The following is a 27,370-nucleotide window of genomic DNA, read 5'->3' as shown; positions in this document are numbered from 1 at the left end:
GAACAACAACACTGGAATCTATTTGTAACCTCCACCATATTATCGTAAGAGATTTGATACTAGTATCATAAGGATCATACCTGAATGGCCTAGTGGTTTTCCCTACTTTCTTCAATTTAAGTCTGAATTTTGCAACAAGGAGTTCATGATCACAGCCACAGTCAGCTCTAGGTCTTGCTTTTGCTGACCATATAGAGCTTCTCCATCTTCAGCTGCAGAGACTATAATCAATTTCAGTATTGACCATCAGGTGATGCCCATGTATAGAGTTGTCTTGTGTTGTTGGAAGGGGCTGTTTACTATAACCAGCGGGTTCTCTTGGCAAAACTTTGCCCTGCCCACTTTGTACTCCAAGGCCAAACTTGCCTGTTATACCAGGTATCTCTTGACTATCTACTTTTGCATTTCAATCCCTTATAATGAGAAGGACTTTTTTTTTTTTTTTGGTGTTAGTTCTAGAAGATCTTGTAGGTCTTCATAGAACCATTCAACTTAAGCTTCTTTGGGTCTAGTGTTGGCACATCAACTTGGATTACTGTGATGTTAAATGGTTTGCCTTGGAAAGGAACTGAGATCATCCTGTCATTTTTAAGACTGCATCCAAGTACTGCATTTCATTTCAGACTCTTTTGTTAACTATGAGAGCTACTCCATTTCTTCTAGGGGATTTTGCCCACAATAATAGATATAATGGTCATCTGAATTAAATTCACCCATTCCTGTTTCATTTTAGTTCACTGTTTCCTAAAACGTTGATGTTCACTCTTGCCACATCCTGCTTCAGTTCAGTCACTCAGTTGTGTCCGACTATTTGCGACCCCATGAATCGCAGCATGCCAGGCCTCCCTGTCCATCACCATCTCCTGGAGTTCACTCAGACTCACTTCCATCGAGTCAATGATGCCATCCAGCCATCTCATCCTCTGTTGTCCCCTTTTCCTCCTGCCCCCAATCCCTCCCAGCATCAGAGTTTTTTCCAATGAGTCAACTCTTCGCATGAGGTGGCCAAAGTACTGGAGTTTGAACTTTAGCATCATTCCTTCCAAACAATACCCAGGGTTGATCTCCTTTAGAATGGACTGGTTGGATCTCCTTTCAGTCCAAGGGACTCTCAAGAGTCTTCTCCAACACCACAGTTCAAAAGCATCAATTCTTCAGCACTCAGCTTTCATCACAGTCCAACTCTCACATCCATACATGACCACTGGAAAAACCATGGCCTTGACTAGATGGACCTTTGTTGGCAAAGTGATGTCTCTGCTTTTCAATATGCTACCTAGCTTGGTTGACCATGTCCAATTACCTTGATTCATGCACGTAACATTCCAGGTCTTTATGCAATATTGCTCTTTATAGCGTTGGACTTTACTTTCACCACCAGACACATACACAACTGTGTGCCATTTCTGCTTTGGCCCAGCTCTCTTTCTGGACCTATTTTTCTACTCTTCCCCAGTGGTATATTGGACACATTCTGACCTAGGAGGCTCATCTTCTGGTGTCATATCTTTTTGCCTTTTTATACAGTTCATGGGGTTCTCAAAGCAAGAATACTGAAGTGGTTTGCCATTCCTTTCTCCAGTGGACCATGTTTTGTCGTAGCTTCATTGAGTTACACAAGTCCCTTTGCCACAATACTGTGATCCATGTAATCATTTTGGTTAGCTTTCTGGGATTGTGGTTTTTATCCTGGAGGCTGTGGGATTGTAGTTCTTGTTTCTTCTTACTGCCTTCTGATGGATGAGAATTCAAGGCTTATGCAAGCTTCCAGGATGGGAGGGACTGGCTGTGTAGAAAGCTGAATCTTCTTCTGGTGGGCAGACCTATGCTCAGTAAAATTTTAGTCTAATTGTTTGCTGATGGGTGGGGTTGTTCTCCCTTCCTGTTAGTTGTTTGGCCTGAGGCATCTCAGTCTACAGAGTCTACAGGCTCTATAGTAGGGCTATTGGAGAACTTCAGGAGGACTTATGCCAACACATGCCTCCCAGGACTATTGCTGCCAGTGCCCCAGTCCCCGAGGCAGGCCACTGTTGACCCACACTTCTGCACGAGACCCTCAAACATTCACAGGCAGGTCTGGCTCAGTCTCCTGTGTGGTCACTACTTTTTTCCCTTGGATCCTGACATACACAAGGTTTTGTTCATGCCCTCCAAGAGTCTCTGTTTCCCCCAGTCTAGTGAAAGTTCTGTAATCAAATCCTGCTGCCCTTAAAAGTCAGATTCCCTGGGGATTCTCAGTCCCTTCATCAGATCATCAGGCTGGGAAGCCTTACGTAGAGCTCAGAACTTTCACAACAGTGTGAGAACTTCTTCAGTATTATTATTCTCCAATTTGTGGGTCGCCCACCTGACTGGCATAGGATTTGATTTTAACATGATTACACCCCTCCTACAGTCTCGTTTTGGCTTCTTCTTTCTCTTTGGGTATAAGGTATCTTTTTTTTTGGTGGGTTCCAGCCTCTTCCTGTATCATAATATTTTACAAGACTCCTCATGCTCCTCCTTCAGCCTCCTTCCTCGCAGGCTTGCCCTGGGCTCCTACTCAGTCTCTGCCAGCCTTTTCCTGGTTCTCCTTGAGCTCCCTACTGCAGGCTCTAACCACCACTGCTGCCACCACCAATCAGCTGCCCAGTTGAGCACATCCAGCTTCAATCATGTGTGAAGTAAGCTTGTTCCTGGCTGAGGCTGCTCACATGGCCACACATTCCTGGCTGATCTTAAGAATGAGCACATACACATAGGTCACAGGAGAAGCCCAGCAGAAAGTCAAATCCAGAGCATCCCAACTTTGAATATGCTCTTTCAATACCTAATAGAGCACCTAATGTACCTCTCAAACATAATAGACTTGCTTCTGAAGACACTAAAAAAAATGCAACCTTGTTTTTTGTAGTGGGAAGTTGGAGGTAACTGGTCAGTTAGGAAGTCTGTTTTAGAAAGATAAAGGCTTAAGCTATTACAAAAGAGATCCCAAAAAGTGTATCAAACAAAATGAAAGATTATTTTTCTCTTAATCCCAGACATGTACTTGACAGTCCAGAGTGAAAAACCCAAGTTCCTTCTATATTGTTCTTTGTCATCTCCTAGGGACATTTCATGCAAATATGAGCACAATAAAGGACAGAAATGGTACGGACCTAAAAGAAATAGAAGATATTAAGAAGAGGTGGTGAGAATACACAGAACAACTGTACAAAAAAGATCTTCACAACCCAGATAATCACGATGATGTGATCACCAACCTAGAGCCTAGAAGGCAAAATCAAGTGGGCCTTGGGAAGCATCACTACGAACAAAGCTAGTGGAGGTGATGGAATTCCAGTTGAGCTATTTCAGATCCTAAAAGATGATGCTGTGAAAACGCTGCACTCAATATGCCAGCAAATTTGGAAAAACTCAGCAGTGGCCACAGGACTGGGAAAGATCAGGTTTCATTCCAATCCCAAAGAAAGGCAATGCCAAAGAATGCTCAAACTACCTCACAATTGCACTCATCTCACATGAAAGTAATGCCAAAAATTCTTCAAGCCAGGCTTCAAAAGTACCTGTACCGTGAACTTCCAGATGTTCAAGCTGGTTTTAGAAAAGGCAAAGGAAGCAGAGATCAAATTGCCAACATCTGTCGTATCATTGAAAAAGCAAGAGTTCTCCAGAAAAATATCTACTTCTGCTTGATTGACTATGCCAAAGCCTTTGACTATGTGGACCACAACAAACTGTGGAAAATTCTTAAAGAGATGGGAATACCAGACCACCTGACCTGCCTCTTGAGAAATCTGTATGCAGCAGTTATAACTGGACATGGAACAACAGACTGGTTCCAAATAGGAAAAGCTGTATACATCAAGGCTGTATATTGTCATCCTGCTTATTTAACTTATATGCAGAGCACATCATGAGAAATGCTGGACTGGAAAAAACACAAACTGGAATCAAGATTGCTGGGAGAAATATCAATAACCTCAAATATGCAGATGACATTACCCTTATGGCAGAAAGTAAAGAAGAACTAAAGAGCCTCTTGATGAAAGTGAAAGAGAAGAGTGAAAAAGTTGGCTTAAAGCTCAACATTCAGAAAATGAAGATCATGGCATCCAGTCCCATCACTTCATGGCAAATAGATGGGGAAACAGTGGAAACAGTGGCTGACTTTATTTTGGGGGCTCAAAATCACTGCAGATGGTGACTGCAGCCATGAAATTAAAAGACACTTGCTCCTTGGAAGAAAAGTTATAACCAACCTAGACAGCATATTAAAAAGCAGAGACATTACTTTGCCAACAAAGGTTCATCTAGTCAAAACTTTGGTTTTTCCAGTAGTCATGTACGGATATGAGAGGTGGACTATAAAGAAAGCTGAGCGCCAAAGAATTGATGCTTTTGAACTGTAGTATTGGAAAAGACTCTTGAGAGTCCCTTGGACTGCAAGGAGATCCAACCAGTCCATCCTAATGGAAAACAGTCTTGAGTATTCATTGGAAGAACTGATGTTGAAGCTGAAACTCCAATACTTTGGCCACCTGATGTGAAGAGATAACTCATTTGAAAAGACCCTGATGCTGGGAAAGGTTGAAGGCAGAAGGAAAAGGGAATGACAGAGGATGAAATGGTTGGATGGCATCACTGACTCAGTGGACATGAGTTTGAGTAAACTCCAGGAGTTGGCATTGGACAGGGAGGCCTGGCATGCTGCAGTCCATGGGGTCGCAAAGAGTTGGACACGACTGAGTGACTGAACTGAACCGAACCGAACTGAACTGATCTCCTAGGGATTTATTCAGTCAACCATCATTAGGTCCTTATCCATGGCAAAGACTGATAATGGCTCTTCAATACCTATCCTTCCCTTCTTTCTTTTAACAGGTCCGTGTTTTAGATGCTTGACTGTTCGTGTAGCATAGAGATCATTTTTTTCTGTCCATGTGGTCAAAGATGGATAATAGTCAACGAGTTGATAATTGTTGAAGCTGGAGAATGGAAAAAGAAGAATTATTACAGTATTCTCTTTATTTTAAATATGTCTAAATTTTTCCATAACAAAAAGTTTTAATCACAGTTTAAAATTTTTTTTGTTTTTTTCCTTTTTTAATTGAAGTTAGATGATTTAAAATATTGAGTTAATTTCTGCTGTACATAAAAAAACTTCAGCTATGCATATATATATATTTCTTTTTTATATTCTTTTCCATAATGGTTTATGACAGTATATTAACAATACTTCCCTGTGCTACACAGTAGGACCTTGTTGTTTATTCATTTTATACATACTCCTTTGCATCTGCTAACCCAAAACAGTTTTATGATTTTTAATCTATTTGGATTTTTTTTGAATTGCAATAAATAAAATAATTAATTTTGGATAACATAATAAAATTGTATTTTCTCTTGCTATCATGAAAATATCTTTAGTATACTTTTCAATTTTACAATACCTAAAATATCTTTTCTCCTATTATATATAGTATCATTATATTTCTATATCATAAATATTATTTAAAATTGAAAGAAAAAGAGGACATTCTTGGTGGTACAATGTTGGGAATCTGCCTGCCAATGAAGGGGACATGAGTTCTATCCCTAGTCCAGGATATTCCGCATGACAGGGAGCAACTCAGTTCCTGCACCACAACTTCTGAGTATTCATTCTAGAGCCTGCAAGCCACACAGCGACGAAGAGGAGCCCCCACTCTCTACATCTAGAGAAAGCACACACTCAGCAAGAGACCCACTGCAAGCGAAAATAAATTTGAACAAATAAATGTATATATATATATTTTTTTTTTAACTTAACAGAAAGAGAAGGAAAGAAAGGAGGGAGGGAAGAGGAGAAGGAATTCCAAGGTTTAGAACTAAGAAAACTTAAGACTCTCTCTATATTTTTATTTTTAGAAATTATTGGCCACCCATGGGTAACTCTTGGATGATGCAACTCACTGAAACAAGAATAACACAGGGAAGGAATGTTGGCCCTGGAGAACTCTTTCAGATCAGAGCAGGCCTCCTGCTTAAGGGCCTCTCCAGGGACCACCAACACTCTCCAAGGTCTAGAGCTGAGATCAAGTCCCTCTGGTCATTGTTATTTTAGAGGCAAAGTCAAGAAAACTTCCCCTTGGACAGAAGGACTATAGGAACATTTCCTTGCTCAGAAGCACCACCTCTGCATCTTATAAAGGAAGGACAAAGTTCAGGGAAGCTCATGAAGCCCTAGCCATATCGGTGGCTTTTGCTCCAGTGTTGGAAAGAATGACATTCAGGTGCCCTCAACTGAGAGCATCTCTTGTTGGCCTAGGGAGCCCAGGCGAAGACAAATATTATTCTCATTCAGCTCTATCTTATCTTAAAACTATCCATTCTGAGAACTCATGACTGTACAAGGCATAAATAGAGATCATATTCTCATTTATCACCCTCCTGAGTCACCGTTCAAGGGGAGAGAAGTCAATATTGTAACTTGCTTTGCTCTATACTAAATGCACTAACTCCCCATTTAGCCACATGTTCTAGGCGGCCTTTTATCTCTCCTCTTTTTTTCTTTTACCATCTCTGTGATGCACAGAAGGTGCTCCAAATTTGACTTGGCTTCATCCAAATCCTCTAGTACCAACTCAGAATAGCACAGCCTTCATGGAATCTCATGTTAAGTACAGAGATGACAGTGCAAACAGTGGACATTATAAATTCACAAAAATCCTGGAATGGGAAGCCCTTGGAGTCACTGCAGTACACAACCCTTGTCTCCCATTTGAGGGCTTTCTTCCACCAGGTTTCTGTGAAATGAGGCTACTACTGTGCTGCTTCTGCTTATGTTGACACAAAAGGGGGAAATTTTCCATTTAGTACCAGAGCAATCCAAAGAAGATTATTCCCCATTCTTTAGAATTTCTAAGCTGGAAAGAACTTTAGAAACCATCTAGTTTTCCTAGATTATTCTTTAGTGAGAAACCCAAGTTACTTATTCATGAACTTACAGTGACAGAGAAAGCTTCTGTGCATCAACAGCTGTCACAGTACCTCTGCCAGTCATTCAAACGTGCATCATAGACTATCAGCCAGATGACCAGTCAATATCTTTATTGCTTACTCACTATGCCAGTGAGCTTTCCAGTTGTTTGAACTTTGTTCCTTTTGAAACTGGAGAATGACAGTTCTCAGTGCATTGGTGTCTATTTCTATTCCCTTCATTTCCTTCTCCAGCCTGAATAATCTCTTTTCTCTTCTCCTTTCTTTTTAGGTTTGATTCTCTACATATTTCTTTCCCATTTTACACCTCCACCTTAGCCAATAGATTACTGCCCTGAGCTGGAAAGTGTTGATGAGGTCTGACATGGCAAGGTTGCCTCTGCTACACAATCCATCCTGGGTCAGCCCTGAAGCTTTATTCATAGCATCTCATCTCCAGACATTCTCTGAGACTCATAGCACACTGGACCATTCTTTTCTGTTCTTGTGCCTCTGAAGGGAATCTCTAATGCTCCATGGAAGTTGGCAACACAACCAGAGTCACTGTGTTTGTTCTCCAAGGACTATCCAACAACCCTCAGATCCAGGCAGTACTCTTTGTAACATTCCTGGTGGTTTACCTCCTGACCCTCACAGGGAACCTGCTGATGCTGCTGGTGATCAGGACTGACTCCCACCTCCACACCCCCATGTACTTCTTCCTCAGTCACCTCTCCTTCCTGGATGCCTTCTATTCCTCAGTCATTGTGCCTAAGCTGCTAGAGAACCTACTTTCCAAGTGGAAGACTATATCCTTCCTTGAATGTTTCACCCAGATCTCTTTGGTCATATTTTCTGGGGCCACTGAAGCTTGCCTCCTTTCAGTCATGGCCTATGACCGGTACCAGGCTGTGTGCCACCCCCTGTCATATGTGGTGACCATGAATAAGAAGATATGTATTGGCCTAGTGGGAGCCTCCTGGGCCATAGGAATGGGGACTGGCCTGCTTAACACCATCCTCCTGGCTCAGCAGCATTTCTGTGGTCCCAACCTCATCCGCAGTTTTGCCTGTGAGTTTCCTCCAGTGCTCCTGTTGGCCTGTTCTGACCCCTACATGAGCGTTGCCTCCATCCTGACCACCATGGTGGTCCTGGGCCTTGGGACCCTTGTCCTACTCCTGGGATCCTACACCCATATCATCATGACAGCCTTGGGGATCAACTCTGCCTCAGGTCAGAATAAGATCTTCTCTACCTGTTCATCTCATTTTCTTGTGGTCACCATTTTTTATGGCTCAGGAGTTTTCAGGTATGTCATTGCTATACCTCCAGAATGTGGAAGTGGGATATTTTTCACTTGAAATTAATGGTGATCTGTAGAACAGAGCACTGCAAAGTAGTAAGAAAAGAACTGCACAAGAATTCAGAAGTCCTGAGTTCTAGTTCTGGCTCTGCTGTGTGGAGTATTAAAAATTTATTTTCTTTCCAAGACCTCAGTTGTCTAACTCTGAAAAATAAGCTTATACAAGGACTAAAGGATTTCCTAATTTCATTAACCTACGTTTTGGCAGTTTTGGAAGGGAATCAGAGAGACCTTAGTAGGCTTTTATTCAGAGTTTGATAAAATATGTATATAATATATTGTATTTGAAACAGATGCCATTTCTCTTTCCTACTGAAAGATGATGATCCAAAGCCTATTTGTCCTATAACTATTAATTAGGCAGCTACTTACAACGACTGCTTTGCACAATCAAGATCAATTTTAGTATGTGTCATACCACAAGATAAATGTTATTAAGCTCAATTTCTGATTTAAAAAAACTGAGTTTCAGGAGTAACCAGGTGCTTTATCAAAGTTGCCTGAACAAGCTAAGAATGGAGGCAAAATATAAACTGAGTCTCACTGGCTTGAAAACCTCAAGCTCTTTTCTACCACCTTTCTCTCAAACATAAACAGCTCTAGTCGATGAGCCCTTGCTTCCCAGGAAATAGAGTCACTAGTGGCCTGTGCTCTCTACTAGTGAATCTGGAGATGGATTTGCACAATTAGTCTTACCATTATTGGATTCATAATCATTTAGCATTCATATCGTGCTAAACATAGTTTTATCTTTCACTTTATTTACAGGTCTTGGCTTCTTTTCTAAGCCAAAGGTGCTAAATGTGCTAAAACAGACAAATGTTTGTTCCACTGAGCGTTAGAAAAAAAATGTGCTGTCATTCGGGGATAATTCAAGAGCCATAAATGTTGGGGAAAATGACAGCATTATTGGACTAGCATATAGTTTTGTAAGGAACAATCATGACAAGATGGGAACATACAGTTGTATATATTTTAAAAAAAAAGAAGAGAAAACATTCTTCATATTCTCAACACTTTGAAAAGTATGAAGTACTATAGAAATGCGTGAAATCATTTTTAGTTCTATTCTAACCTGGAGCACTTCATATACTGCAGAACTTCCTTTTTCTCCTTAGGGCAGCTCCTATAATGTTCAGCATAAGATCACTCATGTATGGAGGTATTTGAAGGCAGAAATGACTGACTTCTCATTATAATACAGTCATTTCTAGATGCTTCTACCAGTGATAGCTAATTCAACCCAGAGGACCCTCTTTGCAGTCTGGGATGGGATGGACCCTGGCTACCTACAGCCAAGTATCTGTTGTCCTGAGCTCATTTTATTCCTTTGTGCAATTCCCTTCAAGGTACATGACTCCAGCTTCTGGCTCAGCCCTGGAGCAAGTTCTATCTGTGCAGTACAGTGTGGTGACCCCACTACTGAACCCCCTTATCTACAGTCTGAAGAACCAGGAGGTGAAGGCGGCTCTTAGGAGGATGCTGGCCAGGAAGCCCAGGCTCACCTTCTAAGCCAGACTCTACTGCCTCCTCATAATAAGAGGAAAAGTCATGGGAAAGAAGAGGAGATACAGAGCTTCATTTCTAAGATATCTCAGCATGAATTCTTGTCCCAAATGGAAGTCTTAGTTCCTCTGACCCTTGTGCGCTTCCCTAGTCAAGCAAGATGGAGAATTGATGGCATCCATCCACAGATGACCCAGTCACTACACAAGAAAATTTTCTCAAAAACCATATAGAGGAATTCTCAAAAAGTGAAAAATAGATCCACCAAATGTCCCAGCAACTCCACTTCTGGGAATAGAGCCAAAGGAAATGAAAATACTAACTCAAAAAGACATGTGCAAGAACGTCTGTGGTGATCCAGTCGTAAAGAATCTGCCTTGCAATGCAGGGGACATAGGTTCAATCCCTGGTCAGGGAACTAAGATCCCACATACAGAAGAGCAACTAAGTCAATGAGCTACAGCTACTGAGCCTGCACACTCTAGAGCCCGTGAAATCAGGCCCCTCAAGAAGCCTTTGGAGGGCAGTAAGAGAAGCCTGTGTGGGGCAACAAAATACACCCACAGCCACCTCAGCTAGAGAAATTTTGCACACCTCCATGAGCCTAGGGGCCACAGCAAAGACCCAGAACAGCCAATAAGTAAATAAATAATAAATATCTTTTAAAAATATATGAGCTCCCATGTTGATACATGTGTGCTCAGTCACATCTGACTCTGTGCGACCCTATGGACTGTAGCCCTCCAGGCTCCTCTGTCCATGGGATTATCCACCCAAGAATACTGGAGTGCATTTCCATTTCCTCCTCCAAGAGATCTTTACAACCCAGAGATCAACCCCCTGTCTCTTGTGCCTTCTGCATTGCAGGCAAATTCATTATCACTGAGCCATGCAGGAAGTCCCAAGTTCATAGCAGCATTATTTACAGTACCCAAGACATGAAAAGAATCTAGGTATTCATTAATGGATGAATGGATTAAAAAAGGTATGGATGAATGGATTAAAAAGGTATGGATAAAGCAATGGAATATTATTCAGCCTTAAAAATGAGGAAATTCTACCACTTGTGACAACATGGAAGTTCTTTGAAGGCATTATGCTGAGTGGAATGGGTCAGACATAGAAAGACAAATGCAATATGATGTCACATACATGTGGAACCTAGAGATCAACCAAACTCATAGAAAAAGATATCAGACATGTAGTTATCAGGAGTGGAGGGTGGGAGGAAGGTGATCAAAAGGTACAAATTTCCAGTGTAAAATAAGTATAGGGATGTACACAACATGATGATTATAATTAACACCACTGTATGATATACAGGGAATTTGTTAAGAGAGTAATCCTAAGAGTTCTCATCACAAGGAGAAAAGATCTTCCTCTTTCTTCTTTCTTTTCTTTATATGATATCTTTATGAGAGCTTCCCTGGTGGCTCAGATGGTAAAGCGTTTGCCTACAATGCGGAAGACCTGGGTTCAATTCCTGGGTCAGGAAGATCTCCTGGAGAAGGAAATGGCACCCCACTCCAGTACTCTTGCCTTGAAAATCCCATGGATGGAGGAACCTGGTAGGCTATAGTCCATGGGGTCGCAAAGAGTCGGACAAGACTCAGCGACTTCACTTTCACTTTTATGAGATGATGGGAATTTTTTTAAGAATAGAGGAGTTTTATTTGAGCCAAATTTAGGGCTATAGCCCAGGAGACAGCCTCTCAGATAATTCTGAGAAACTTCCCCACTGAAGCATGATTTTTAGCATGATCATCTACCTTAACAGAAAAAAGAACATACATCAAACATGACAGGGGTGTATTCCTCAAGTGTCCAAAAAGAGACAGTTATAATCCATATACAGTGAGACAGCAGGACCCTAGTGTCTGGGAATGGAACCATATTTTTGAGGATGTTAATATGGATGTTGTGTGAAGGGAGTTTGTTATCCTTATTTTCAAAACAGACATTCTTTATCTCAGTGGTTAAAACAGATATTCTCTGTGAGTTTGACAGGCTGTTCTGGTTCAACAAAATTCAGGCTGAACCATGTATGGGCCAAAAATGCTTCCCCTTACCTCAATGTGTAAAAATATTCTACATCAGAGAGAACTCTCAGGATTTTCCCAATTAGTTGTTTTGAGATGATGCATATTAATTAAACCTATTGCAATGCATATATATATACACATATATGTATATATACATATATATACATGCACACATATGTGTGTATGTATATATATGCATGTGTGCTCAGTCACTTCAGTCATGTTCAACTCTTTGCAAGCTTATGGACTGTGGCCCACCAGGCTCCTCTGTCCACGGGATTCTCCAGGCAAGAATACTGCAGTGGATTGCCATATCTTCCTCCAATATATATATCTGTAAAACGATCATGCTGTATGCCTAGAATTTACACATTAATTTATGTCAATTGCTGCTGCTGCTGCTGCTGCTTCTGCTGCGCTGCTTCAGTCGTGTCCGACTCTGTGCAACCCCATAGATGGCAGCCCACCAGGCTCCCCCATCCCTGGGATTCTCCAGGCAAGAACACTGGAGTGGGTTGCCATTTCCTTCTCCAATGCATGAAAGTGGAAAGTGAAAGTGAAGTCGCTCAGTCATGTCTGACTCTTCGCGACCCCATGGACTGCAGCCCACCAGGCTCCTCCGTCCGTGGGATTTTCCAGGCAAGAGTACTGGAGTGGGGTGCCATTGCCTTCTCCGTTATGTCAATTATCTCTCCATAAAATTAGGGGGAAAAGGTAAAAAAGATCTTTACAATTCCATCAGCCATTTCACAGCTTTTGCTTTTCCTCCCATTTCTTGCCCTTTCCACACCTCCTCTTTGCCTCTCCCTCACTTGTTTTACTATGCACAAAGTAGAAATGTGACCACTAGTAAATACCCCACTTCATTTCAGGAGAGTCCCATCTCAGTACTGAGACCTTCTTTGTTCCCATACCAAAAATTGCCTGGCAAAATCTAGAGCTCCAGAGTAACTTGGAAAGAAATGAAATAAAATCAGTGTGTCTCCTCTTGTCTTTGTCCTTAATAAGTAACACATGGAGTAGAACATAGCAAAGAGTAAATCTTCAATAACTATTTGTTGATTATAGAGTGAATGAAGGAATGAATAGTAGACCTGTCTGAGGAGTCCATTCTCTTATATGGTCCTAGGAAATAAGAGGAATGGCACCCCACTCCAGTACTCTTGCCTGGAAAATCCCATGGACGGAGGAGCCTGGTAGGCTGCAGTCCATGGGGTCGCTAAGAGTCGGGCATGATTGAGCGACTTCACTTTCACTTTTATGCATTGGAGAAGGAAATGACAACCCACTCCAGTATTCTTGCCTGGAGAATCCCAGGGACAGGGGAGCCTAGTGGGCTTCCGTCTATGGGGTCGCACAGAGTCGGACACGACTGAAGTGACTTAGCAGCAGCAGCATCCACCTCTAAGGACTTTCTAGGTGGCACTAGTAGTAAAGTCAATGCAGGAGGCATAGGAGATGTGGGTCCAATGCCTGGGTTGGGAAGATTCCCCTGTAGGAGGACATGGCAACTGACTCCAGTATTCTTGCCTGGGGAATTCCATGGACAGAGGATCCTGGCAGGCTACAGTCCATAGTGTCAGAAAGAGACACAATTGAGCAACTTAGCACATATCCTCCTCTAAAACCTTGTCTAACAGATTCTGTATCTCCAATATTTAGTATGTTCTGTTAGTGTTAATGAAGTGTGAAAGTCTCTCAGTCCTGTCTGACTCTTTGCAACCCCCACGGGCTATACAGTCTATGGAATTCTTCAGGCCAGAATACTGGAGTGGGTAGCTTTTCCCTTCTCCAGGGGATCCTCCCAACCCAGGGATCAAACCCAGGTCTCCCTCACTGGAGGTGGATTCTTTACCAGCTGGGCTACAAGGGAATAGTGTGCAAAGAAAAATAATGAATGTGAGAGAAGGAGCATATGAAAAAAAAAAAAGTGTGTCCTTCATGACAATACGGATGTCAGAGGGAAGTACTATAGAAGAGATTGGGATCCAAAGAGACAAGAGTCCAAATTTGGGTTCACCACCCAAGGTCATCATCACAAGAGCTTGCATGAGCACTCTGACCCCCTCCCCAGAGTCTCTCCAACACCTATCTGACCCTGGACCATTTCAGATCCCTGACTTGGTTCAAGACCTGTTCCAGGTGTAGAGGAAGGAGAAGGAGTTAGAGAATGCAGAACAAATGCTCAACTGCCACCCCATCTCCCATTCAGCTCTCAAGAGAGTTCTCAGAAATACAACAGCAATTGTTCTATCCAAAAACTGACAGGTCACATCAGCCAAGACCACTTCCATGCCAGCTCCCTGACTTCTATCTGTTCTTGATCCTTTGACCCTCAAGCTAAGATCCTCTCTGCAATTGTCTGTTTCCTTCAGCAAAGCTCTCTGAAAATCATGGCCTCATAATGTGGTTCACTCACAGGAGAAATTTCCAAGATGAGGCTATTTCTCTGGAGAGGAAGGCTAGGGAGTGGAACTGAGTCAAACAGTCCCAGCTTCAATGGCATTTCTGCTCTGCACACTTGGTGGAGCTGGTCCTTTACGTTTTCCAGAGCATGTGCCTTCCTGAGGATGTAACTAAGGCAAAATAATAGTAGATGTGTGAGATCAGTGGAGGAATAGCCATTTAATCCTGCCCTCACACACACAAACACACACAGGGATTATTCCTAAAACCCTGTTGACTTGAGGGAAAGCCTTTTGTCACATAATTAGGGAAGGAAGAGCATGGGAATACACTGGGTTCAAATTCAAACTAAAATTATGTGATGAATACCAAGTTGTTTCCTAAGTCTTAGTTTTCATTAAGAATAGGAGAGGAATGTCCTATTCCCCCCTTGCCTAGCACTATATGTCCCTAAACAGGCTATGGGGACTTCATTAGGGAGTTGCTGGGCTTTGAAACAAGAGAAATATGGTCTGAATGCCAAAAGCCCTATTGCATATATAAGGTAGGAAGAGGGAATTAGAAAATATAACTTGTCTAATACAGAAATGGGGTATAAATTGGAGTTTTGGTAGGCTGGATTGTCAAAGCAGGAAAAGATCTCATAAAAATCACCAGACCAAAATCTTCATTTAAAAATGAGGAAAGTGAGCCACAGAAACAAAGATGACTTGCCCAGGTTTAGACCATCAGTAAGAAGCAGAAACAGACTTCAGGACTCATATCTCCTGCTTCTCCATCTTTCGCATTCCTTATAATCAAATTAGAATAAAGCTCTGCAAACATCCTCCTATAAACCAGAGACGCAGCAAGGATGAGTAATACTGTGCAGGGTCCCAACCAAAAGGCCCCAAGTGTCCAGATTCTTCCATTACCAAGCTGTTCTTATCTATTCATTTATTTTTATTAATTAATTTTTATTGCCGTATAGTTGCTTTAAAATGTCGTATTAGTTTCTACTCCATAGCAAAGTAATCAGCCCTACATACACATATATCATTTCCCTTTGTGATTTCACCCCCATTTGGGATACCACAGTTCATTAATTAGAGTACCCTGTACTATTTAGCATGTTCCCATCAGTTGTCTATTTTGTACACAGTATCCAAAGTGTTTATGTGTCAACCCCAATCTCCCAATTCCTCCCACCCTACCCCTTTCTCCCTTGAGCTCCATACATTTGTTCTTTTAAGTCTCTATTTCTGCTTTGGAAATGTTGCAGTGAAAAGGAAAAAAAGAGGAATGAGTTTTTTTCTTTCTCTTTGCTGAGAACAAAGAAGACAAAGAGAACAGTGAGCAGGACTGAACATTCCTAGTGTTTTGTTTTGTTTTGTTCACTTTAACTGCTCCTAATTCTGCATGTCTATAACTAAGTTTGTGTTTCTGCCCCTAACTCTGCAGGAGCTACACTTCACACCTATTTTCCTTTGTCTCTATGCTCAATACAGCCTGTATATGGTGTTTACCCTTACAACATCCTTCCCCTTGTTAAATATTAGAAAGAAGGCCACAGAGCCACTGAACTGCTACACTCGATTACTGCATTACATATGCCAGCCTATGGCTGCTTTTGACAAGATCCTAAAATGCTTGCTCCTCATCAAAGATTCCTGACTGGGAACCCTCATCTTATATAAGCCTCTAGAATCTTCATGGAGTGGGAGCACAGTTCCTGAGGCATGAGCCTACTATACTCCCCCCTCTGCCAGCTGAGAACTAAATCAACTTTCTATTTCCAAACTCTGTCTCCATATCTTTTATTCAGCTTTGGTGGGCATAGAAAGCCAAGATTTTGGCCAGCAACAGAAATAAAGTCATCTATACCATTTTTCTAGATGACAAACATATGAGAAGGTGCTTAACATCACTATTTACTAGAAAACTACTGTGAGGTACACCGTTACACACGTCAGAATGGCCTTCATCAAAAAATCTACAAACAGTAGGCACTGGAGAGGGTGTGGAGAAAAGAGAAACTCTTACACTGTTGGTGCTAATGTAAATTGATAGAGCCACTGTGGAAAACAATATGGAGTTTCCTTAAAAAACTAAAAATAGAACTACCATATGACCCAGCAATCCCACTCCTAGGCATATACCCAGAGAAAATCATAATTCAAAAAGACACATACACCCCTATGTTCATAGCAGCAGTATTTACAATAGCCAGGACATGGAAGCAACCTAAATTTCCATCAACAGAGAAACAGATAAAGAAGATATGGTAGATCTAGATGGTAACCAATTTGTGAAGGGTATTTTCTTATCTTAGGGGTAAGGAAGTACCTCAACCCCCCTCAAGTCACCCATTTCAGATTCTTGGAGCCCCTGCTCTTCCTGTCCTTTTCCCACTCCACATCTCTACCTGTTAAAATCCCACCAATACTTCAAAACGAGCTTAAATTCACTCTTGTCATGAATCTTTTCTTGAGCCCTTTTGCTCACAGCCTTCCACCAAATATAAATTATCTTTCCTCTTACCAATACTCAGGGCACATTTCTAACTTCTCTCATAATATTAATGATACTGTATCTTGTATTATAAATATTTATTAATGTTTATCTTATGATTCCTACTAGTCCATGAGGGAAGTGATGTTTTTAGCCAGCTTTAGATCCCCTCCAAAGTTCTTTGAATTATGCTAGGTGATCAATAAAACTTGGTTGAATTGAATTGATACAGAAAGGAATCTCCATCATTGAGATGTTGTAAGTTCAGCCTATTTCTTCTCTGGTAGAGATGAAGGTGGCTGTGACCCTTGGCCATCTCCACCTTTCACCCCGTTTCCTTCCTCTCCCTCCAGGAAGAAAATAACAACCAGCCACTCAAAACCAAGCCCTTTATTTAGGACACAGGACACTGTTGTAGTGGAAGTGCTACTGGGGGCACTGAGCAAGAGTCAAAAGTCTCAGAGCACTGTTTACAGATCCCTGGAGAATAGTCCTTGTATGTCCAACAACATCATTAGAGGGCCCAGGCTCAGAGACAAATCTGCTTCAAGGCAGTACAAAGAAGCAAAATGAGGTAGCCAAAGGGCAGAGGAATTTCAGGGACAGAAAGACAGCAAAAGTAGCAAAGACAGCAGGTGTTCACAACTTCTCACAGAGCCACTGATCCAGCTTCTCAGAACAGAGTGCTTTATGGACCAACCTGATCATGAAGAAGGAGACAAGGATTTTAGCTCAAACTCCCACTCAGTTTTATCCCCAGGAGGGCTGACGTGGAAGTGTGGGTGAAAATTACAGACACAGACTTTCCTAGCCAGGTGGCAAGGGACACTGAGCCACCTAGTGGAATAAGGTCCATTTTCTTAAACTCCAAGAAAATTGTAGGGCAGTGGTAACAAGGGTTTGTCTTAGCGCTTAGAACTAAACAAGTCGAATTAGATGTTCAAGTCCAGGTGAAGGAAATCCTGGGACTCAGCCCTCTATTAAGGAATCCTTGTTAGGAAAATTGCTAAACAGTGGTGGAGTAAGTGGGGCTTGAAAATTGGAAACCTGAGTCCGCTTGATGAGTTTTGTTTTGCAAACTATATTCTAGCTTAAAACCAGGAAATAGAGAGAAAGGGGTATGGTGCTGGGACTAAAGGGCTGAGAAGAGGGAGAGGAAGTGTAAAATAGAAAATAGAATGGAGACTCACCGTAGTTAATTCCCACTTTATCCAGAATCTTCTTGACATGCAGAATGTCATCAGTAAGGTCATCATCCAGAAACTCTGGCAGGAGTTATAGGTGGAAAAAATGAGAGAGCTAAGTATTACCCAGAAAGGTAATGATTTTCCCTCTTCCCTGGTCCTTCTCTCAACTAAAGGCTTAAGCCTGTTTTCCTTTTACGTGAGCAATCCAATACAGTAATGCCTCCCCCTCAGTAAAGACTCCCTTCCTTTCTCCAGGGCATCTCTGGAGGAATTATCAACTTCATCAGCCGACTTCCTCTGAAAACGCAGAGTATTAGACTTCAAGATCCCCAAACAACTCAGATCATCTATCCAGGAACTTTAAGGGACTGTCTGGGGATTTGGTGATAATGAAAATTTCTAACAGCCTCTTAATAATATCAGTTCAAGTCCCACACTTGGTGTAGAGTCCTAGGCAATGAAACCAGAGGTGTGCTTGACACCAAAAAAAGAATTTATCCCAGAAGCAGGCAGTCTTAAAAAAGAAAATCAAAGTTGGCTGCTGTCTCATTGTATTTCACTATGCGCACTGTTCACTGAATCCATCGTAGGCAAGATGTGAGCTGGGAAGCTGGAAGAAAACTCAAGGAGCTGTAGGAACTGCAGACACGTTTGTTCTCTCCTGGCTGGCACAGCAGCTGCAGCAGCAGACGCACTGTATTCTCTCCTCTCATGGCTGATCCAGCAACGTAACCATAGGCAGTCACACGGAGCCATAAGGCGGCCTCAAGGACTTCTCAGATGGTGCTTCTATAGGCATATCACACAAAGTAGCCCGTGACCAAGTGAGTACCTCGTGGCACGCTGTAAATGATCTCAGCTGTTATATAGCCATGTATTTACCAAACATGGGGCGAGAGAGCCTGACCACCATCTTGGCTAATTTGCTCTCTCCCTACAGATACTCACACTTCCCATTTTTACATGTTGATACAAAAAGCACTGAATAAAACACTATGAGATTGGCATAAAGATATACATAGAGATGAATGAAATTGAAGGGAGATCGCAGAAATAAACCCACCCATCTATGGTGAACTCATTTTAGACAAAAGTCCACAACATTAAATTGGGGGAAAATGATATTTTCAACAAACAGTGCTAGGCAACTGGTTATCCACATGCATAGCAATGAAATTGGACCCTCTCCTCCTTCCACATACAAAATGTAACCCAAAATACATAAAAGGCTTAAATGTAAGAAGTGAAATTACAGTCAACATCCAATATCCACAGGGTTCACATTTCTAGAGTTCATTTAAAGGATACAGAATTTTTAAAAATATTTGTACATTATATATCTGATAAATCATTATCCGAAGAATCTCAAGAATGTTTACAACTCACCAACACAAAGACCAAAAAAACAATTATAATAATGGATAAATGACTTCAATAGACTGTTCTCCACACAGGTCATACAAATGGTCACCAAGCCATAAAAATATGTCAAAGATCATTAGTCATGATGGAGATGCAAATTAAAACCGCAATGCAGCAACTGCTTCACATATTCTAAAATGGTTAAAATAAAGAAATCTAAAAATAACAACGGTTCACAACAATGTAAAGAAATTGGAACCTTCAAACATTACTTGTAAAAATAGAAAAGGGTGAGACCTACATTTGCAATGTGATGTGTTAGCCTCTCATTCACGTCCGACCCTTTGGGACCCTATGGGCTGTATCTCGTCAGGTTCTTCTGTCCATGGAAATCTCCAGGCAAGAATACGGGAGTGGGTAGCCAATCCCTTCTCCAGGGAATCTTCCCAACCCAGGGATCAAACTCAGGTCTCCTGCAATGCAGGCAGATTCTTTACCATCTGAGAAGATGGGCTTACCACCAGGGAAGTCCACATTTACAATATAAATATATAATTAGTATATTGTTCAACAACTCCATCCTAGAAATATACCCCAAAGAATTGATAACAGGTGTACACATATATTGACAGCAGCACTGTTCACAATAGCCAACAGGCAGAAACAATGCAAAAGTCCATCAGCGGTTAAATGAATAAACAAAATTGTGCACATCTGTAAACAGACATATTATTCACCATAGAGGGAGTAAAATAAAAGAATAAAGTCTCTGTGAAAAACAGTATGGCAGTTCTTCAAAAGCTTAAATATAGAATTAACGTATGATCCACCAATTTCACATCAGGGTACATACATAAAAGGTTGAAAGCAGGGACTGGAACAGGTATGGGTACACTCATAGCAGCATTAACCACAAGAGCAAAAGGAAGAAGCAACCCAAGTGTCCATCAATAAATGAATGGATAACCTAAATGTGGCTTTCACAAAGGAGTATAATTCAGCCTCAAAAACAAAGGAAATACCAACACATGCTACAATATTAACCTTAAAGTCTTTATGATAAGTGAAATAACCCTGTCACAAAATGACAAAAATATATGAATCCACTTGCATGAGGTATCCACTGAAGTCAAAGACAGAAAGAAGAATCTCACTGCCAGGGACTCCGGGAATTAGTGTTGAATAGCTACAGAGTTTCACTAGTGAAAATTGGAATGCTCTGAGTGTGCTTGTTGGGGATACGGTTGTACAACAATGTGAATGTAATTAATCCCAAAGAACTGTATATTTAAAATGGCTTGAATAGTAAATGTTTGTATATTTAGGCACAACGAAATAAATGAAAGAAATACTGATACATGTTACAACACGGATGGACGTTGAAAACACCCCATGTGAAAGAAGCCATACAGGAAGGACATCAGTGTTGCGGATGACCTGGATGTGACAGAAACAGTGGGATTTTTGTAGGTAGAATCTACACCATCTCCTGCAGGAGACCCAGAGCCACTTCAGAAACCAACGAGTGCCTGCTTTTATAGGAAATCCAGAGTCAGGTCAGGGGCCAAGATCCTCGCAGATTGAACCTGCAGCTGCTCCTGCAGAGGACACAGAGCCAGGTCAGAAACCAACACGGGGCAGGTTGAACCTGCTCTTTCTCTTGCAGGAGACGCAGACCAGGTCAGTGTATAGAACTCCTCATGGAGAAGCTGCTCCTGCCCTGCATTAGACCCAGAGCCACATCAGGAACCTTCCCCCCTGAAAACTGAAAACTGCTCCTGCAGGAGACCCATGTGGATTCACCACTGCTGCAGGGGAACCTGCTCTGGCTCCTGCAGGAGACTCTGGGCCAGGTCAGGAACCAGTGCCCTTGCGGGTTGAACTGCACCTCTGAAGGGAGACCCACAGCCATTTCAGGAATCAGCACCCTCAAGGGCAGATTTGGATCTGCAGCCACCATCACTTTCAATACACATCATCAACCCTCTCCCGCTCCTTCATCCAAACTTTACTTTTCATCTCCGGTCATTGTTTGTGTTACAGTTTTTATTGTTTTGTCTTTCATATTATTTACAGCATTGTATATTTCGTGTTTTAAGTTTATAACAATACAATTTAAGCCTTTTTAATATTGCCATTCAGGAGCATTAAATGCACTCATGATACTGTACCACCATCACCACTGCCTAGTTACTAGTTTCTACATTTTATTCCCCAAATAAAACCCTATATCCAAAGAATGCAGCTCCCAATTCCTCCTCTCCCAGACTCTGACAACCATAATCCTCTTTCTTCTCTGTTTCTTTTTTTAACTCAATTTATTTGTTTTTGGCTGCCCTGAGCTTTCATTGCTGTACGGGCTTTCTCCAGCTGCAGCACGTGGGGGCTACTCTTCGTTGTGATGCACAGGCATCTCATTTCAGTGACTTCTGTGGAGCACAGGCCCTAGGGCTTGCAGGCTTCAGTAGCTGTGGCACACAGGCTCTGTAGTGTGGCTTGTGGGCTGTAGAGCACAGACTCAGTAGTTGTGGTGCTCAGACTTAGTTGCTCCTTGGCATGTGTAATCTTCACGGACCAGGTAATCACACCAGTGTCTCCTGCATTGACAGATTCTTATCCATGTACCACCAGGGAATTCCTCTTTCTCTGTTTCTTTACCTATTGTCAATGTTTCCTATAAATGAAATGATTAAAAATGTGGCTTTTTGTGTCTGTCCACATATTTTAAGAAATAACTGGTTACTTTTTATTTTTATCTGAAATAGCATTTTTGTTACTTGAAAGAGGAATTCAGATGCATTACAGATGAGATGTACAAAATGAGATTTTAAACATAGGAAATATGGGCATAAAATTGGGATACACTCTGCTGTTCTAAGTGTGACACCAAATGATATGATACATATACTCCTGTAAAAGGAAACACGTGACTACAGAAGGTATGGAACAGAAACAGCCTCACAAGCATAGAGAACAGACTTATGGTTGCCTAGGAGTAGGAGCGGGGTGAGAGTCAAATTGGGAGTTTGGGACTAGCAGATGCAAACTATTATAAAGAGAATGAATAACAACAAAGTCCTATTGTGTAGCACAGGGAACAATATTCAATATCCTATGGTAAATGATAATGGAAAAAATGTTAGGGAGATGCTCAAACTCACTAGTTATTAATATCATAATTTAAAACAGCAAAGAGATGACACTCCACGCCTGATAGATGACCAAATATTAGTTAGTTGGCAAGTATTTTGTGATAGAGAAACCCACAAGGATTACAGTGAAAGTTGCAACCTCTCCAGTGAAGTTGAAAGTCACTCAGTCATGTCTGACTCTTTGCGACTCCATGGACTATACAGTCCATGAAATTCTTGAGGCCAGAATACTGGAGTGGGTAGCTTTTCCCTTCTCCAGGGGATCTTCCCAACCCAGGGATCGAACCCAGGTCTCCCGCACTGCAGGCAGATTCTTTACCAGCTAAGCCACCAGCAACCTCTCCAAGGCATGAGTATTTGATCAAACTATGCCTACACATAATTATGTCCCAGATACTCTTCATCTGGGTAAAATTCTCAAAAATATTGCCATATAAGTTCTTAAGGAAATACGTATTAAATGTTTATTGCAGACAACTCTGTTCAACTTTCAGTGTTCCACACTCTTGGCCTGAACTTCCTCAGCTTCCTTTTTGCCCTGACCGCCTCTTTCTCACCTCCTCCAACAACCATAGCATCCAGGGACTGGGCTGAGCAGGCAGCAGAATTTTCCAAGAAATAATTTCTCCAAGATGTCCAAATCTGGTGAATGTCTCATGATGAGAGCTACAGACCGACAGTGCTAATTCAGACATGGATCAGAGATCCAGCCACTCCAGAGCCTGAAGAACAAGTGAGAAAACTTTCTGCTGCCCAGGAGAAGAAAACCACCACACTCTAGCAAAACCACTGCTAAGTTATCCACTAGCACCATAAGAACTCAGCAGGAACTAGCTGAGATAACCCTTGATTCTCCCCCTCCTAACTGCCATGCTGGGCCAATGGAGACAACACTGATGAGTGGAGATCGACTACACTTGGCCCACCAGGTTCTGTGTGTGAAGGTGACATGTTCTTTCTGGATATACATTTTCATCTTATTGTCCACACCAGTGGTTTCTCTTTAATTTTTATTTTATATTGTAGTATAGTTGATTAACAATGTTGTGTTAGTTTCAGGTGTACAGCAAAGTGATTAGTTATAAATATCCGTGTATCTCTTCTTTTCCAAATTCTCTTCCCATGTAGGTTATTACAGAGTAGTGAGTAGAGCTCTCTGTGCTACCCAGTAGGTCCTTGTGTTCTGCACCAGAATCTATTATGGCAACATCAACAGTCCAGGAGTCATCTGTCTGTACATCCTTAAAGACAACTGGAGTACCTTTGACTATTTCAAAGGTTTTGCTGTCCGTTTGTTGTCTTCTGACTGACTGCAACCCTGTGGATCCTCTGCTCAACTGCATATACATTCAGTATTTGATCAACAGAGCAGAAAATGACAAGAGAGCTGGACAGTGGACCAAGAGATGTACCACATAATTCTCATAATTTGTGCGCAATGTAAAGGAGCAGAAGACATCTTCTCATGATGCTACAAATGTTTATACCTTTTATAGTATGGAGTCTATGTAGATGTTACACTGATTCTACTCTTTGCTTTTGTCCTTTGAAGGCTGGGAGACTCCCCAAAACATAAATGCTATCAAGAGTACAACTTCGTAGCTTTAGATTACTTATGCTTAAAATGCCTACTTGTAATTCTTATTCCTTTGATATATCAAAATGTATTTTGCAATGTACTAAAGACATCATTATCTTTATGAAATTATAAAAGACTAAGAATTACGTAAGTTGTTTTAAACACAGCTATATTTCTGAGTTTGTGGTTCATGTTCTACAAAAAAAAAAAGAGAAAGCTTTACTTTTTACTTTTAACAGTTTGTAATGAGGTGTCCTTTTACCCCTTGTAGCTCAGAGAGCACCTGATGTATCATCGCAAACATAATAGACATGCTTCTGAAGGCACAAAAAAATTTATTCTTGTAATATTATTTTTGATGGTGGGAAGTTGAAGATAATTGGGCTTAGTTAGGAAATCTGTTTTAGGGGGGAAATGGCTAAGCTGTTGTAGAAGAGATCCCAAAATAAAGTGAATCAAACAAAATAAAAGATTATTTTTTCTTTTCAGTCCAGAGACGTACTGAATAGTCCAGAATGAAAACCCAAGTTCCTCCTATATTGTTCTTTGTTATTTCCTAGGGAGTTATTCAGTCAACCATCATTCAGTCCTTATCCATGGCAAAGACTGATATCTAATATCTTAGATATCTTCAATATCTATCCTTCCTTTTTACCTTTGAGTAGTAAAATATGTCCATGTTTTAGACACAACTATTCATGTAATACAGAGACCACATTTTTCACTCCCATGAGGTCAAAGCAGTCAATGAGTTGATAATTATTGAACCTAGGTGATGGATAGAGAGGAATTATTACACTATTCTTTTTATTTTTGTAGATGCTTATTTTTCCATAATAAAAACTTTCTACCACAGTTAATGTTTCAAAGTTTTTTAACTTTTTTTAATTGACGTTAGTTGATTTATATGTTGTGCCAATCTCTGCTGTACAGCAAAGTGATTAAGTTATACATCTATATATGCATTTTTTAAATGTTCTTTCCCATTATGGTTTATCACAGGATGTTGAATATACTTCCCTGTGCTATGCAATAGGACACTGTTGTTTATCCATCCTATATCTAATAGTGTGTATCTGCTAACTCAACACTGTTTTAAAGTTTTTAACTTATTTGGATATTTTCAGTTCAGTTCAGTTGCTCAGTCATGTCCAACTCTTTGCGACCCCATGGGCTGAAGCATGCCAGGCTTCTCTGTCCATCACCAACTCTCGGAGCTTACTCAAACTCATGTCCATTGAGTCAGTGATGCCATCCAACCATCTCATCCTCTGTCATCCCCTTCTCCTCCCTCCTTCAATCTTTACCAGCATCAGGGTCTTTACCAATGAGTCGGTTCTTTCCATCTGGTGGCCAAAGTATTGGAATTTCAGCTTCAGCATCAGTCCTTCCAATGAATATTCAGGACTGATTTCCTTTAGGATGGACTGGTTGGATCTCCTTGCAGTCCAAGGGACTCTCAAGAATCTTCTTCAACAACACAGTTCAAAAGCATCAATTCTTCGGCGCTTAGGTTTCTTTATAGTCCAACTCTCACATCCATACATGACTACTGGAAAAACCATAGCTTTGACTAGATGGACCTCTGTTGGCAAAGTAATGTCTCTGTCTAGGTTGGTCATTGGAGAAGGCAATGGCACCCAGAGGAGCCTAGTAGGCTGCAGATCATGGGGTCTCGAAGAGTCAGACACGACTGAGCGACTTCACTTTCACTTTCCCTTTCATGCATTGGAGAAGGAAATGGCAACCCACTCCAGTGTTCTTGCCTGGAGAATCCCAGGGACGGGGGAGCCTGGTTGGCCACCGTCTATGGGGTCGCACAGAGTCGGACATGACTGAAGCGACTTAGCAGTAGCAGCAGCAGGTTGGTCATTGCTTTTCTCCCAAGGAACAAGCGTCTTAATTTCATGGCTGCAGTCACCATCTGTAGTAATTTTAGAGCCTAAGAAAATAAAGTCTGTCACTGTTTCCACCGTTTCCCCATCTATTTGCCATGAAGTGATGGGACCGGATGCCATGATCTTAGTTTTCTGAATGTTGAGTTTTAAGCCAACTTTTTCACTCTCCTCTTTCACTTTCATCAAGAGGCTCTTAAGTTCTTCTTCACTTTCTTCCATAAGGATGGTGTCATCTGCATATATGAGGTTATTGATATTTCTCCCGGAAATCTTGATTCCAGCCTGTGATTCATCTAGCCCAGCATTTCACAGATGCAGATGTACTCTGCATATAAGTTAAATAAGCAGGGTGACAATATACAGTCTTCACGCACTCCTTTCCTGATTTGTCACCAGTCTACTGTTCCATGTCCAGGTCTAACTGTTGCAATAAATAAAACAATTAATTTTGGATAACATGATAAACTTGTACTTTCTTTTATCATTAAAATATCTTTAATACACTTCTCAATTTAAAATACCTTCAATATCAGTTTTCATGTTATATCCTTTATTATCTTTCTATAATCAAATATTATTTAAAATATAAGAGAGGAAAAGGAAGGAGAGAGGGAAGAAGGGAAGGAATTCCAAGATTTACAACTAAGAAATCTTAGAACTCTGTATTTTAATCTTTAGAAATAATTGGCATGGACAAGTACCTCTTAGATAATGCAACTCACTGAAAAAAGTAATACAGGGAAGGAATTGTTGGCCCTGGAGAATTCATACAGATCAGAGCAGAACTCCTGCTTAATGGACTCTCCAGAGACCACCATCACTCTCCAAGGCCTAGAGCTGAGATCAAGTCCCTCTGGCCATTGTTATATTGGAGGCTGAGTCAAGAAATCTTTCTGTTGGACAGAAGGACTATACGGATATTTCCTTGCTGAAAAGCTCCACCTCTGCCTCAATTGTCTAACTATGAAAAATAAGCTTATACAAAGACTGAAGTTTTCTTGTTTCCATTAAACTATGATTTCAGTTCAGTTCAGTCACTCAGTCGTGTCCGACTCTTTCCAACCCCATGAATCACAGCATGCCAGGCCTCCCTGTCCATCACCAACTCCCAGAGTTCACCCAAACCCATGTCCATCGAGTTGGTGATGCCTTCCATCCATCTCATCCTCTGTTGTCCCCTTTTCCTACTGCCCCCAATAGCTCCCAGCATCAGAGTCTTTTCTAATGAGTCAACTCTTCTCATGAGGTGGCATCTTCTGAAAGAATGACAAAGTTCAGGGAAGCCCACCAAGTCCTAATCATATCTCTGGCTTTTGCTGGTTAGAAAGGATGCCATTTAGGTATCCTCTACTGAAAGTATCTCTTGTTGGCTGAAAGAGACCAAGTGAAGAAAATTGCCCTTCTCATTCAATTCCATCTTCTTCTAAAACTATCCACTCTGGGAAC

The 27,370-nt window shown here is 41.3% G+C and overlaps 1 protein-coding gene, 1 long non-coding RNA gene and 1 pseudogene across 2 annotated transcripts; 2 read left to right on the top strand and 1 right to left on the bottom strand.

Annotated features, from left to right (window-relative positions):
* Window positions 1–953: 953 nt before the first annotated feature.
* LOC147371691 (uncharacterized) lies at window positions 954–19,309 on the bottom strand. The gene is made up of 3 exons (XR_015164821.1): window positions 17,937–19,309; window positions 4,837–4,967; window positions 954–2,716 (listed from the first exon to the last, which is right to left on the bottom strand). It is a non-coding gene; the product is annotated as an uncharacterized LOC147371691 (long non-coding RNA).
* Window positions 7,476–9,814, top strand: LOC147371692 (olfactory receptor 5BS1-like). Its single transcript, XM_086403668.1, has 2 exons — window positions 7,476–8,248; window positions 9,652–9,814. The coding sequence occupies exons 1-2, from the start codon at window positions 7,476–7,478 to the stop codon at window positions 9,812–9,814; spliced, it is 936 nt and encodes a 311-aa protein (XP_086259794.1).
* LOC147371690 (ubiquitin-conjugating enzyme E2 E3-like) lies at window positions 15,110–24,103 on the top strand (annotated as a pseudogene).
* The last annotated feature ends 3,267 nt before the right edge of the window (window positions 24,104–27,370 follow it).

This window comes from Bos grunniens, chromosome 5 (assembly GCF_055505025.1).
Source record: "Bos grunniens cultivar Pamir isolate PY7600 chromosome 5, Bosgru_T2T1.0, whole genome shotgun sequence".
Classification (NCBI taxonomy): Eukaryota; Metazoa; Chordata; class Mammalia; order Artiodactyla; family Bovidae; genus Bos; species Bos grunniens.
This window is presented reverse-complemented; position numbering and strand designations above follow the sequence as displayed.